At 39.5% G+C, this 14,511-nt stretch overlaps 2 protein-coding genes across 10 annotated transcripts in view; both read right to left on the reverse strand.

The window, feature by feature from the left end:
• LOC111868953 overlaps nt 1-14,511 on the reverse strand; it is a 517,093-nt gene that overhangs the window by 1,326 nt on the left and 501,256 nt on the right. The window lies entirely within an intron of this gene.
• On the reverse strand, nt 80-7,407 carry LOC111868956. Of its 9 annotated transcripts, none has more exons than XR_004513497.1 (3): nt 7,087-7,398; nt 4,582-4,802; nt 80-1,089 (listed from the first exon to the last, which is right to left on the reverse strand). XR_004513497.1 is itself a non-coding variant. In XM_033753247.1 (3 exons), the coding sequence occupies exons 1-3, from the start codon at nt 7,201-7,203 to the stop codon at nt 762-764; spliced, it is 480 nt and encodes a 159-aa protein (XP_033609138.1). In that variant the 5' UTR covers nt 7,204-7,407; the 3' UTR covers nt 80-761. The 9 variants fall into 9 exon arrangements, 1 of the variants encoding a protein (XP_033609138.1); XR_004513496.1 differs by having other exon boundaries at nt 4,582-4,650; nt 7,087-7,397; XM_033753247.1 differs by having other exon boundaries at nt 4,582-4,650; nt 7,121-7,407.

Raw genomic sequence — 14,511 nt, forward strand, 5'->3', positions numbered from 1 at the left:
CACATATGAACTGTCCCATTCTGTTGAACAGTAAAGTGTAGCCATGCCTACAGCTGGGGCTGTTGATGTAAGCCTAATACATTAGGAAGAAACACTGAATGAACAATTACACACCTTACACCATATTAATATTAAATACTGGAACCATACTTGGAACATAACTCAAAATAACACTGAAATCAAAATATGACAATTATCAGTGTACAAGTAAATAACAAAAGAATGAAAACACCGATGACGGAAGCCGAAACACAGAAAAGCAATCCTACTAAAAAATATTATGTATGTAACTTAACTCAAGTACATTTCATAAAAGAATTACTCTTATACAGAGTATTTAAGAAATACATGGCATAGCTTCAGGAATGCATTCCTCATATAAAGATAATAAAAACAGTTCATATCAACACAGTTCCAGAAATGCATAGTTTCCAAGTCAAGGCTTTCTAAAACTGCTGAATGATAAACTCAATTTCGTAACTCCCACAGATGGTTTCCGTCATTCACTACACTAAGACAGTCATGGTATCAGACCGATACAATCTCGGAAAGTTTCCAAATATTAGTAGGAGAAGTGTACAGTAATTATGTGGTGACTGCAAGTTGCTCAAATCAAGAGCTAGCTGATGTGCACTTCATGTTTTGTTTGGCAGACAGTAATGCTGTGGTGACTCATTTGTACCAAGAAAGGTATCCAGGATGAACATGTTCAGATAGGAAAACATTTCTTGGCCAGTGTGCCTCTGATCATTCATCGAGAACTATACTTCATGCATGATGGCACTCCTGCACGTTTCAGTCTTGTTGCCCGCAGGTACCTGACTTGAAAGTTTCCTGGTTGATGGGTAGGTACAGGTCCTGGCCTCAGTCCTCACATGATTTAAATCAACTGGATTTCTACTTGTGGGGCCACTTAAAATCGTTTGTGTATTCCCCTCCAGTGGATGATGTGGAAACTCTCCAAAATCAGATTGTAGTGGGTTTTCAGACAATATGCAATATGCCAGGATTTGTGGGTCATCTCTGGGTGGCAATGAGACATCGAGCTGAGGCCTCTTTCTGGCAGGAGGTGGACATTTGGACCATTGACTGTAAGGTAATGTGAAGAGCTTAGTGTCATAGACAGACCTTACAAACTCAGAAACTGTGCATTTCTGGACCCATGTTTATATAAACTATTTTTATTATCTACATATGAGCACCCTGTATATATAAAAAAGAACATACACTGATGAAGCTTAAGAATTTACCATTCAAAATAAAAATGTTTATTAAATGGTCAGACACTAATGAGCACGAAATAACTGGACACCTCGCAGCATGTAATTTACAAAATTTAATACATAAACAAAATACTTCAAATATATCACAGAAATGGCAGCACAATTTAATGAACTGTACAAAACGAAAATTACTTCTACTAGTTGTATTGCCCTAGCGGCGCAGGGGGGCGTGGAGGTAGCCTCCTCTGCCACCACTGTTACGCCGCAAGTAGGGGCCGTGGAGGTATCCCTCCTTGCTTCCACCGTCCCTTGCTCTGTAAGGAGTTATCACAATCATCCTAGCTCACCTTTAACTAGTATTCTCCTATTTCGGGGTTTCCTTCTCGGTAGAAGCTGCCNCCTTCAATAAATACTTTAGTGATATAGCAGTCAACATGCATAAACACATAAAGGAAAATAACACAAATGATAAATTTAAAGCTTTTGAGAGTCCATTACCGAATATAAACACTACAAAAAATACGAGTAGGGAAACAGAAAATATTATATGGTCCCTGAAATCTAGTAAAACCCATGCATATGACAAAAGCTCAAATAACATACTCAAACATGAAGGCATCTTTCCAGATAGATTAAAATATGCTACAATAGTGCCTGTTTATAAAAAAGGTGGCAAAAATATGAAATCAAATTATAGACCTATCTCCATTTTAACATCAATTAGTAAAATATTTGAGAAGGTTTACTAATAGATTACTAAAACATTTAAATGATAACATTTTTAAGTAATCATCAGTTTGGATTCAAGAAAAACCAAGAAACTGAAAATGCAATCTTTAGTCTTATTGCCGGAATATTAGATTCATTAAACAAATTAAAGTTTTATGGAATAAAAGGAAACCAATATGACCTATATAAGTCTTATCTATTGAATAGAAAACAAAGAACTACTATATTTAATGGGACAAACAGTAGTAAAGTAAATTCTCGATGGGCTGAAGTAAAAAATTGGTGCCCCATAAGGATCAATACTGGGACCACTATTGTTTATAATATGTATAAATGACCTGCCCAAGATTTTGGAGACGAAATGTACTCCCATTATATTTGCAGATGATGCAAGTTTTTTGATTGTGCAAATAAATCCAATAAAATTTAAATATATAATAAATGAGGCATATAGTGTAATGGATGATTGGTTTAAAAAACTTAATGTAACTTAATACAACAAAAACATATTACATAAATTTCACTAGAAAAAATAAGGCGACAAGAGATATGGGAGACATAGGAGCATTTCATTCATTTCATTTATTCACCTTCCATAAATCCCGTCGAGAGTACATTCTCATGCGGATGTGGAGATCGTCCTTGTTACAGTCACAACTAAGGATTACAGTTGTCATCCAATAGCACGCACATTTGTATAAAAAACCGATAAATAATTCTTCTATTAATGATGCTTTATCCTGTTCATAATAACTGTTGTTCTGTTCTAGCTCACTTGGATTATTTAGTAACGAGTTTTCTCTGAATTCAGCTTGAAGCATTTCTATTATTCTTTTATAAGTTGAAATTTCTTCTTTTGCTTTTTGCAATTCTCTATTTAAGTTTGTGTAATACTGACAGTTTGTTTCCAATTTAACAAGTATGAATCACATAAAATTTCTTGGCTTAAATATCCAAAATGCGATAACCTGGGATAGGCACATAGATGAGGTCATAAAGAAATTAAATACAGCTTGCTACATGATAAGAAACTTGAAACCAATGGTCTCTACTAAAACTCTAAAAAGTGTTTATTACTCATATTTTCACTCTATCATGACATACGGATTAATGTTTTGGTGTAATTTGTCACATGCTGAAAGAATATTTAATATACAGAAGAGAGCTATCAGAATAATAAAAGGAAGTAGTTATACAGAATCATGCAGAGAACACTTTAGAAACATGAATATACTTCCATTAAGATCACAGTATATATACTCCCTGTTAACATTTGTAGTAAAAAATAAGGAAATGTTTGATATTGTCACGTGTTTGGTATATGTCACGCGACAAATAACTTCATGCTGTATTGAATATAGCGAATTTTATTTCACACTTGCTCTTACAATCACACAATTCACAATTTCACAACTACTGCCATCTGCAGTATTACAATCACTTGGCCTAAAACTGACTGGTTGACTGTTCCAAATCAACTGTCTCCGGCGACAGCTAAATTCCAACTGTCTTTGGCAGCTGCTGACGACTCATTCACTGCTCACTGCTGACTGACTACTGACTCCCTGGCTAACTCGTAACTCACTCTTGAATTGTCTTCACTGTCCCTTATTTAGCCCCGTTACGGACAACACAGAAAACAGTTACGTAATAGGCACCACTGTTGTCTGACGCCATGTTTGCCGATAGCCTAGCAACGCTGTCGGGAGTTGTTTACTGCCGAGTAGCAATGGCGGCATCCCGTGTTACGTCACCGTGGAAGTGGGTGGGGTGTTGACTGGCCTATTACTGTAGCAACGGCAACACACCAAAGGTGTTATGTCACCGCTGGTTGGGGAGGTGGTGTCCTGCATAGCGCAAATACGTCACAATATAAACAGGGATTATGATGAAATATGGCAATGGAGTATTTCACATGGCCGTGAGGATGTACAATGCATTGCCCAATGAAATTAAAACAACCTTTAATAATATAAATAATTTTAAACATAACTTAAAGGACTTTTTGTATACTAATTCATTTTATACATTGAATGAATTTTTATTAAGAGATAATCATTGTGCAAATGCATAAGTATATGAGATGCTGAGTAGAATATTTAATGACTTTAATAACTTGAATACAATTATAATTATAAAAACTAGTATACAAATATAATAATTTTTGTAGAATGTATATGATGAATTTATTTTATATCAAAGAATCATATGATCAATATTTGTTATTTTATGTAAAAATCTCATCTTGAATTTTATCAAAGTTTTAATGTTTAAATATTAGAGAATAACTTTACTATGATGTAAACAATTTTTGTTATAAATTATACTCAGATTTTATTAGACAATTGCTTGATTGTATTAGCAAGATAATTTGACACAATTCTGTATCTAGGCTTTGGCCTCAAATGGATGTGATGGAACAAGAAAATTAAAGTTAAAGTTAATCCTAAAGAGCTGAGTCTTTCAACTAAACCAGTGTAAGATTCCAACTTCCCTCGGAGTCTGCATACTGGACAGAGTATTTATCAAGCTCAATTCTTGGTACTGGCTGAAACTCAACTGGTGCACTGTCTGTAGTTCTGATTCAAGAGTTAAGTCATTCCTCATTCTACTCAAACTTACAACATACCCTAGGGCATTCTGGTACCAAGCAGTTGCTTCTTTACCCTTGCTGTTTCCACTTGTTGGTACCAGTTTTCTGAAACATATGAGGGTTGATTCAACAGGTATCTGCACTTTCATTCCATGTGTAGAAGGCACAAGCTAGCCTGATGGAAGTGTGCAGCTCCCGATCCCATCAGATGACATATCATTACACTGCCCCACATGACCTTAGCTGCAGTAAGCAAGCTGTGGCAAAGCAGAGAACATGTATGCATAAAAAAATAACAGTTGGCCATGGTTCTCTTGTGGGTGTACATATCTCTGTGGGTGGGGGGGGGGCAGCAAAAGATGTTAAAGGAGTTGAAATTCACAAACTTTTAAGAGTCCAATATGAGAACAGTGTTTGTTTGAGTGGAGAGACCTCTTTGCATAAGGCATGACAAGAGAAACCAATTGAGCATGCTTGCAGTACCACACCACGGCAATAAATGATGACAAACAAACGGGTACAAGCCAGAGCCATGATCCTCAAGGATGGACGAATATCATTACAGGACAGTGCATCAACACCAGACATCAGTAGGAGTTCAGTTCATTCAACAGTGCATAATATTCTTGGTTTCCACAAAGTCTGTGCAGGGTGGGTTCTGAGGGAACTGACAGAAGAGCACATGGACATGAGTTCTTGTCTGCTGGAGTGGTACTGTGATGAGTGCAATAATTCTTTTTTATCATAGCACTAGTAATGATACTTCTATATACCATCAAGAACCACAAATCACACATCAGAGTATGCAGTACAAGTATCTGTCCTCTCTTGCCGTCAAATAATTCCTGACTCAGCCATCAGCTGAAGTCACAGCTGACAATGTTCTGGAACTCTCAAAGTCCTATATAACATTACCACATCATGCATCCCTCTTCAGCAGCATCACAGATGAACAATCACTTAAACAAAGGCTCATAATAAAATGTTCATTTCAGATGCAAAAAAAAAAAATGCACTACCACTGCCAACAGATGAAGCAACACTTAATCAAATGCTCACAGTAAAATGTTACCTGCAGATCCAAGAAAAGGAAACAAGCTCTAGCACTGTGAACACATGAAGGAACACTTAAAAGTCTGATTTTGTTCTTCTTGGCCCATCACACTGGCAATGGTTTTAATAAATTCAGGCACATCACTGTAATTGTTAAAACCTAGGATTTTATATTCATGACATTATATTGGTATTGTCTGGATGTATTGATAATGATCAATCACACTGTAATATTAGTTTACACATGTACTGATATGTCCTTCTGAAGATGGTTGCTCCAACCAACACATGTCAAGGATGAAAGATTAAAATGGAGGAAAAAGCATTTATCAACCACAGTGGATGGAACTGATAACCTTTTATACTTAAATAAATGCTTACAATAAAATGTTCACTGCAGAAAAAAATAAATGCACACACTAGCACTGTGAAAAAATGAAGTCAGAGTTGGATGCCTACCGCAGTACTTTTGATGGAGACCTAAAACTGGATGCACATACTAGCACTGTCAACAGATGAAGTTAACTCTTAAAGGCTCACAATAAGATGTTCATTTCCCCCCCCCCACCAAAAAAAAGAACATGAGTACTGTGCACACATTAAGCAACAATCAATTAATGAATGCATAAGGGCTGGGCCACAATATTCTGGCCCTTGCATTGCAACCTCCAATGATTTACTCTGCTTCCCCTTCTGATTAAACCTTTACCAATCGTACACTTCCAGTGAAATGTAGAACTTTGTTCATGACAGCATCATAGTAATCACTTTTGTTTCATACAAAATTGGCCAAGGTGATCAAATATAACATATGCTATGGCCTCACAATTATATAGGATGTGCGTGGCTGGAGCAACACTTAAACAAAGGCTTACAATAAAAGGTTCACTGGAGATAAAAGAAACACACTACCACCATCAAGTGATGAAGCACCACTTAAACAAAGGTCACAGTAAAATGTTCACCTTACATAAAAAAAAGGAAACACTTGCACCATCAACAAATGAACTTAAAGCCTTACCATGAAATGTTCACTGCAAATGCAAATATATACACACACACACACTACCACTGTCAATAGACGAAGGAACACTTAAAATAACACACAACGTTTCCGAGAAGACAGGGACTAGCCCTATTGACTGGGCCAACTGTGTAGGTTCCACCTGAAGGTCAGAATCTAGTCTCAGAAACGTTGTGTGTTGTTTTAAATAAAAACGAACGATGGGCAATGTCCACAAACACAATAATTGTTACTGAGGCGTGGTACAGGTTTCCTTGAGAAAAAAAAATTACATATACATGTATGTTCTATGCCATTAAACAAACATGTATACATTACTGAATATTTACGGAAAATATGTTTTAGTTGACCTGACAAATCAGTCCTACTTTTCCTTTTTTAAGACTGAGCACCACGAGGTACCAAAGTGTTCATGGATGACATACTTAAATCAAGACATACAAGGCATACTGTAATTTATTTACCTTATTTCAACCGCATTTCAGCATAAACACTTACATTTCGAAGAACTCATAAATATGCAAGAACACACTTTTACCGAATTCTAATTTACAACGCACCAATCTACATACATCCTCCATTACGTGATTTTACTACAAATTCACTGACCAATCACATCACAGCAAGTCCATGGATATCAAAGATACGGTTCCACAGGCTATTGTCAAACAACATAGCAAAGATAATTCTTTGCATATAACCCGATTTAATTTTATTCTAAGTCATCTAATTTTCAGTTCGTTGGTGTACCTACCCTAAATTATTCCAAAAGCAGAGGCTAAGATTGGTTACAGATTCTAGAAATAACCAAATTACGACACCTAAATTACGAATCTTATCAAATACAGAGACATAAATTCGTTTACTTATACAATCAATGGAAAGTAGAACACTATACACGAAACGTTGTAAGTGGACGGTAGAACACACCCCATGGAAATCCTTCCAGCATCGTCTGTTGGTTACATTTGAAACCATGTCCCCTGCGCTGAAAATCGAGTACAATGGGCGGGAACAATGAGGTATTCTGAATACGAAATGTATCGGTTTACAAGTGAACAAGTTCTCGCAACCCCATGAGATGAATATGCTGTTATGAATGTATTGTACTATATCGAAATAAAATACTCCCACTCTAAACACTCTAGATACCGAACGCATTGTTAAATAACTCAGGCAAACAAAAATGCTGTACTTGGCTACGCTGTAAGGGAACTTCAGTCGCGACATACCTCAGCCCCGCTCAGGCGGTTAGTCGCTGGCTTCCCACCGCGGTCGCCCGGGTTTGAGCCCGGATCCGATCATGTGGGATTTGTGGTGGACAAAGTGCCATTGGGGCAGGTTTTCTCAGAGTACTTCGATTTCTCCTGCCAATCTTCATTCCACCAATTGCTCCACAATCACCATCATCCATCATCTGGGGCTGGTATAATAGGCCAGCAGTGGCCGCAGTACCAAGTGGACTCAGTCTCACCCCGCTAAGAAAAGGGAACTTACATTTCTAAGCGAAAGTCTTACTGACGAGAATGTAATAATGACGGAGGTTGCAGGAACTAACCTTGAAAGCATCTTGCAAGAGATTCCTGGAATGATATTTTAATCTGCTACTGACCAAATGACTTTGGATGGAATCACGAATATCAAAGCAAAATAACTGACCTCAGCATTTAGTCCAGTACACTCAGTTTTAAATTCTGAAATTACGAAAATTGTCCTGACTTTCTTTTCAACGCTGTCACTAACTAGATTCTGTTACGTCGAATGGTGAGATGACTGATGATAGAACCTCCTTCGGTACTGACAGTAGGGTTCTCTTAACTTCTGGACGGCCGAAGGCTCAGAGTTTTATTTCCCGCAGCGGTCGGCAACCTTAATCTGGGATCCAGCCAGCCCATTCAATGGGCACCTTCTGAGGGTCAAATCGGCAAGGGCGTGAAGCTGGTCATTCATCTTTACCTAATGCCGAGATTATGAATATGTGCAGCTATTCCTCCACTACTCCATACGTCTTCATGATGTAGTAACTAATTAAGCACAAAGTTATCTCAACTTTTTTATTTCACTTAGTCTTAGTAGTAAAGCAAGAGAAGTTGTCCCTGTGGTTACCTAACTGGTAGTATAGGGGACTGGGTGTATAGATCGTCGTATTCTTGACCTCGGCACTAGTTGGAGGTCAGTGGTCAGGTTCACGGCCCTGCCGCTTTGCCTCTGGGGAATGAGCCCCCGGTACCCAATGGATAGGAGGCTGGGTGGGCCCATGAACAGGTCTGGACGACGTGGAGAAGAGAAATTCCTGACCCTACCGGGACTCAACTCCGACTCCTCGGTCATCCAACCCGTAACCAGTCGCTATACCGCCTGCGCCGAGTACCTGTATCATTAAATTTGGCTTCTAAGGTTATGTTGGACGAGTTTCAACATACCAGACACCGCATACAAAGTTGTTAGGTTTCTCGGTGGTCCGAGAGGGATCTGTCAAGTGCAAAATGTTCATTTAGACGCGGTGAAGACATACAAAAGCAATGGTACTTTACCAGCCGCGTATTTGTATGCGTGATCAAACAAGAGATAAGGGGATTATTACTGCCGGTTCTTCTGCCGCACAGAATGGGCCTCCACAACATTCCTGCTTAAGTATTGCATTTACACAAGCAGAAATAGCCAGGTAACAAAGGTGCTACAGCCCATAAACATAGCAAAACTTTAATGACTGAATAGTATAACCCTATCTTAGTTTAGCCTCTATGCCAAAGTTTTAGCCTTCACTGCAAATCTGAACCTCAGAAGATGACGAAATCGTGACATTTCCCATACATTGAAGGCGTATAGGGGTTATGGAGGTAAACTTACAGGCATGAGGACGTAATGGGGGATGCGTCTCGGAAACTGCATGCCTCCTCTTCATTTCGCTCATGCTTGAAGTTGCGGACCCCATACGAAAAGTTGTGTTCGCTTGCATCTAGCGCCAAGGTTCATGTGCGTGGATTTCATTCTTATGCATTCTTGGCTTATTTAAATACGCATTCAATAGCTACGAATGTACAGTGAACAAAAAGTCTCTTTTAGAGTGAGGGATGCAGACACTTGTAACTACTTCGGGTTTTTACGTCAGGGTTATCATAATTCTTGTACTCTGTGAATGAAGATTCATTGTTACTTAGCTTGACGTTATCGCAGACAATATATAGCGTAGCCTATGAATGCTTAAGGATAAGATTATACATTCGTTCCAACAGAGAAAAGATACACGGTGACTGAACTTTCCATTGCAGCGCATTCTCATCAATAGAACTCCACTCGCACCCCAATGGATATAACATTTCAGACTAGTTTTAGGCGCCACATTCCAGAAGACACCAACCACTACAGTCACAGCCGTGAGAAAAGCGAACGTCGCAAGACGGAAGCATCCGGAAGACGAAGCAGGTTTATCTCCGTTCGACTGCCATGTCTTTAACATCTCTGAGGGTACGTCCTGCACTGAGCAGGCAACCTTCCTGTATCTCAGGCGCGCAAACTTTGATTCCAGACGTATAATGCAAACAGAATCCAGAGACTTTGTAACGATTTCTGATGATGTTTCACTACGACAAGTAAGCAAATTATTACGTAGTGTTGAAATTACTCACTACAATATACATCCATCTGTTCTGAGGGATAAGAACTTTATTGAGTGTCAGTGACGGAGGAACGCGATAACTCAGCAAAGTGACTGTCTTCTAACAAGACGACCAATATGTCAGCTCTGGTGGAGACTTTGGTAATATTCCTAGTTCAGTCGGTTTTAACTACGGGCTCCGGGGTTCGAATCCTGGCAGAGGAAAGAGACTTCCTTTTCTCCACGACGTCCAGAACAACACCGGGGCACATTCAGCTTCATATCAAGTGGATATAGGGGGCAAATTTCTCGGGGGGGGGGGGGACAGCCGGGGGGTAAAGCTGGTAACTAACGTCCATCTAGTGCTGAGGTTGAGAACGCGTGGAGGCTTACCTCAACCCACACATCATCATGACATGTTCAATTAGGTACAAGGAAAACTTTACCTTTAACACTAACTTCAGAGATTAATCCAGAAATGAGCTAGGGTCCACCAAAAGGGACCGAAGCGTGAAGAACGTTATAGAAAACTTGTGCAGGTTTACCTATGCTTTAAGTATTACGTGGAGACAGCAATGGCTACATTAAGGGAAGAAAATATAAGAAACTAAGCGGGTATAGTGACTGGCTACGGGCTGGACGACCGAGGGTTATCCAGACCGGCTCTGGGGTCCACCCAGCCTCGTAGCCAATGACTACCGAGGGCTCCTTCCCCGGGGATAAAGCGGCAGGGGGGTCAAGCTGACCATTCACTTCCAACTAGTGCTGAGATCAAGCAAATGTGGATCTATACATCCAATCCTCCATACGCCTTTATGGCATGGTGCTTAATAAGTTAAGCACAGGGACTACTTTACTTTTACTTCTTTAATACAATGATAGATGTTAAAACGAACAAGCAGCAACCGTGGATGTGGGTTTACGTGCGTTGCAGCCGACTGTAACTTGTTAGAATCGGCACAATTTGCTGAAGGTGTATTCTTCCCTCTTTGCGTGCTGTTCCGACAGGCAACAGACAAAGCAGAAGAGGACGTCAGTTATTATCAGAAGTGTTCCCATTGAATGTACTCGTGTTTTATAGGTTCTTGTAGTCTGTAGAGGAGACTCTACAATGAGGCACTTGTCTACGAGGATATATGACGGATTATTGAACAAATTTAACGAGATCTTATGGATAATAAGGAAGGCTGGAGTAGATTTTCTAAGACGATTTCGATGTTTCTATTGTACTTTGAATAAGATGACTAAATCTCAATATATGTTACCTTAAGTTGGCTCCAGTTTGTTAGTTCAGCAGTCAGGGAAAGTTTGGCTTCTTAGGTTACTTTGTGCCGCTGTCAGAATTTCGAAATGTAGGATTATTGAGTAATAATGAACTGAATACAATTTGAAAGCAAGCTTCAGTGACCTAATCGAGATAGTATATTGGCATTTTTCTGGTGGGACCGAGGAGGACTACGAAAGCCTTAGTGAGGACAGGCGGTATCCCGGCCGATACTCGAAGCATGGGCCTCTCAAACGCAAGTCTATAGTGTTACCGCTACGTCAATCAGCTCGGTGCTTTTGGAGGTATTCAAGAAAAATATTCACAGCAGGGCCATATTTAGAGTGCGCAGTTCGTACAGTGTGTCAATTTTATCGCTACACGGATTCCCGCAGCTAACACGGCACTCTTCTCGCATAGACCCGCCACGGTTACCGACAATTCATGGGCCGCTCTTCCGCTGTAGTCAACTTACTTTAGTTTATAGAAGAGTCTCGAAGTGATGACTCTATACTTCCAAGAGCGCCTCAAATCGTAAGAATTATTTCTAGACATATGTCCAAACTGATGTACGTGAATTTATAATGTACTTAACAATGCTGTCAGTAACTCATTTTATATATTGTCGAATAATTACAGGGTAATGTATAATGAATCGGAAAATGATGGCTTAGTACTTTCAAATCAGGCTACGACTGATTCTGTCCACAGATCTTGCAGTTAATAATTCACAAATCGGAATTTTCAACACGATATACATATCCAGAAGATATGTCGATTTAAAGAATGTATTTACTTATTTCTGCAGGACACGGAAGAACTACAGTGCAGCCACATACACTCTGACCTTGACTTCCTGACATACAAATTTCGGGAGTGAGGATCCCATTGCATTAGCAGAATTACACTTGGAATTTTGGGATTTAACATTTGAAACTCACGTTGTAAATGTTATGGGAACTCGAATCGTAACTCTCAACGTTCTGTGGTGAAATATTAATTAACTTAATTACTCCAAATATTTCTAACAGAATGATTAATACCACGTTAATTAATGTCCCATTATTGATATTATAATAAATCAATACAGTTACAGTGCAAGAGAGGTTAAATACTGGAAAATTGGTCTGAGCCTTTAGCTCCAATAAGGTTATCCTATATGCCGCATTTTATAAATAAATTCGACATTGTTGGTTGAGACACTATGCTACAAACCGGAAGGTCGCGGGTTCAAGTCCCGATGAGGTCATTGGATTTCTTTTTCAATTGACCTAATCCTTCCAGCCGCACTATGGCCCTGGGGTCGACTTAGCCTCTAACAGAAATGAGTACCAGGAATTAATTAATTTTCCCGGGGAGTAAAGCGCGGCCGGCGCGTAAGGCTGACAATCTTACCGCCATCTTTGAGCCGATTGTCTAGTTAATGTGGGACCCTCAACGTCTCATAACCCTATGGGCCTTCACGGCCTGTTACAGGGATAGCTGTATTATTTTTTTATGATTTTCCGACTTACTATTAGTTTTCGGAAAAGCACTGTGCAGTAAATCCGAGGCAAGACTCAATATACTTCTGCTTATATTGTTATATACATCTGTTATACGCATACTAGTGTATTATTTATTTTCAGTGGCTTCCAATTCAATAAAATAAATACGGCTTTTGCTACTGAAACCATCGTTAAATAAGCAAAGAGTAAATGGCAAGACAGTGCAGGCACATGAACCTCTACACGGCATGAAGGAGACCAAACGTTCAGTACTCGTACCAGATACCAGTGGAGGGAGCAGTAGGCCGGCCGTTTCGGAGACGCAGCCCTCGTCACGTCCTCATGCCTGTAAGTTTGCCTGAACAACCCCTATACACCTTCAGTGCTTGTGAAATGTACCGATGTCATCTTCTGAGGTTCAGATTTGCAGTGAAGACATACCACGCGGCGGAACTAGGACAGGTTTACACATTCAACCATTAAAGTTTTGCTGTGTTTATGGGCGGTAGCGCCTTTGTTACCCGGCCATTTCTGCTTGTGTAAATGCAGCACTTGTGGAGACACATTCTGTGCGGCAGAAGAACCGGCAGTAATAATTACAACATACCATTTTGGTCACGCCTGTAAATACACAGGAGGTAAAGTACCAGTACATTTGTATGCCTTCACCGCGTCACACCGCGAGCTGATTTTGATGTAAATGCACATTTTGCAGTTGACAGAGCCCTCTCGGACTACCAAGAAACCAAGCAACTTCGTGTGCGGTGTTTGGTGTGTTGAAACTGTTCCAACTTAACCTCAAAACCAAATTTAATGATACAAGTTCTACTATGAGCAAGTGAAGTGAACAAGTTAAAATAACTTCGTGCTTAATCAACTAAGAACTACGTCATCAAAACGTATGGCGGAGTGGAGGTAGACATGTACGTAACGTGTTCTCGAACTCGGCTAACAAATCACTTATTAGCTTCACGCTCCGGACACAGAATCCTCGGGGAAAATCTCGCGGTGCTAGGAAACTGGTTTACCCCAGGGCCGGTCTGAGCAGCTGGGAGTCGAACCCCGATTCCTAGGCCGTCCAGATGTTAACAAAATCCTACCGTCATTATAAAAGAAGGTCGTTCCACGGTGTATATATCTAATCCAAGAAAAACGCTATCTTCTGGCTGTTATGCGTGCAGTCTAGTGCAGGTTTACAGATGATTCGGAGTAACGTACTGCTGCCATCCACAAGGTCGAAAAGTAAGATAAGCAAGCAGAATATGATACCCTGTTGGTCACCGCTGCGGGAACCTAAACCCTCGCAGTTCTAATCACTGCTTTGAAAAGAATATTATACAAACAGTTCTACCAAACCATGGAAAGAAAAATAAACAAAACATGTCAAACTGATTCCAAAATTCAGATACGAAACATGAAGCTGCATAAATAGAAAAAAAATACACTATATTGCGAAAATTTTGGTTATTACAATAATTGTTAATAGAAATTCTTAGGAACTTGAATATTTCAACAATTTTTGTTAATATGTCTTTTACTA

This window comes from Cryptotermes secundus, unplaced genomic scaffold (assembly GCF_002891405.2).
Source record: "Cryptotermes secundus unplaced genomic scaffold, Csec_1.0 scaffold1090, whole genome shotgun sequence".
Lineage (NCBI taxonomy): Eukaryota > Metazoa > Arthropoda > Insecta > Blattodea > Kalotermitidae > Cryptotermes > Cryptotermes secundus.

Excerpts from the sequence above, each read along its gene's own strand:
- LOC111868956 (XM_033753247.1), bottom strand. The coding sequence starts at position 7,203 with ATGGAGGATGTATGTAGATTGGTGCGTTGTAAATTAGAATTCGGTAAA. Across the intron at positions 4,651-7,120 it reads ATTTATGAGTTCTTCGAAAT|AAAACTGGTACCAACAAGTG; the intron begins GTAAGTGTTTAT and ends CATATGTTTCAG. Across the intron at positions 1,090-4,581 it reads TGGTACCAGAATGCCCTAGG|TCAATGGTCCAAATGTCCAC; the intron begins GTATGTTGTAAG and ends ATTACCTTACAG.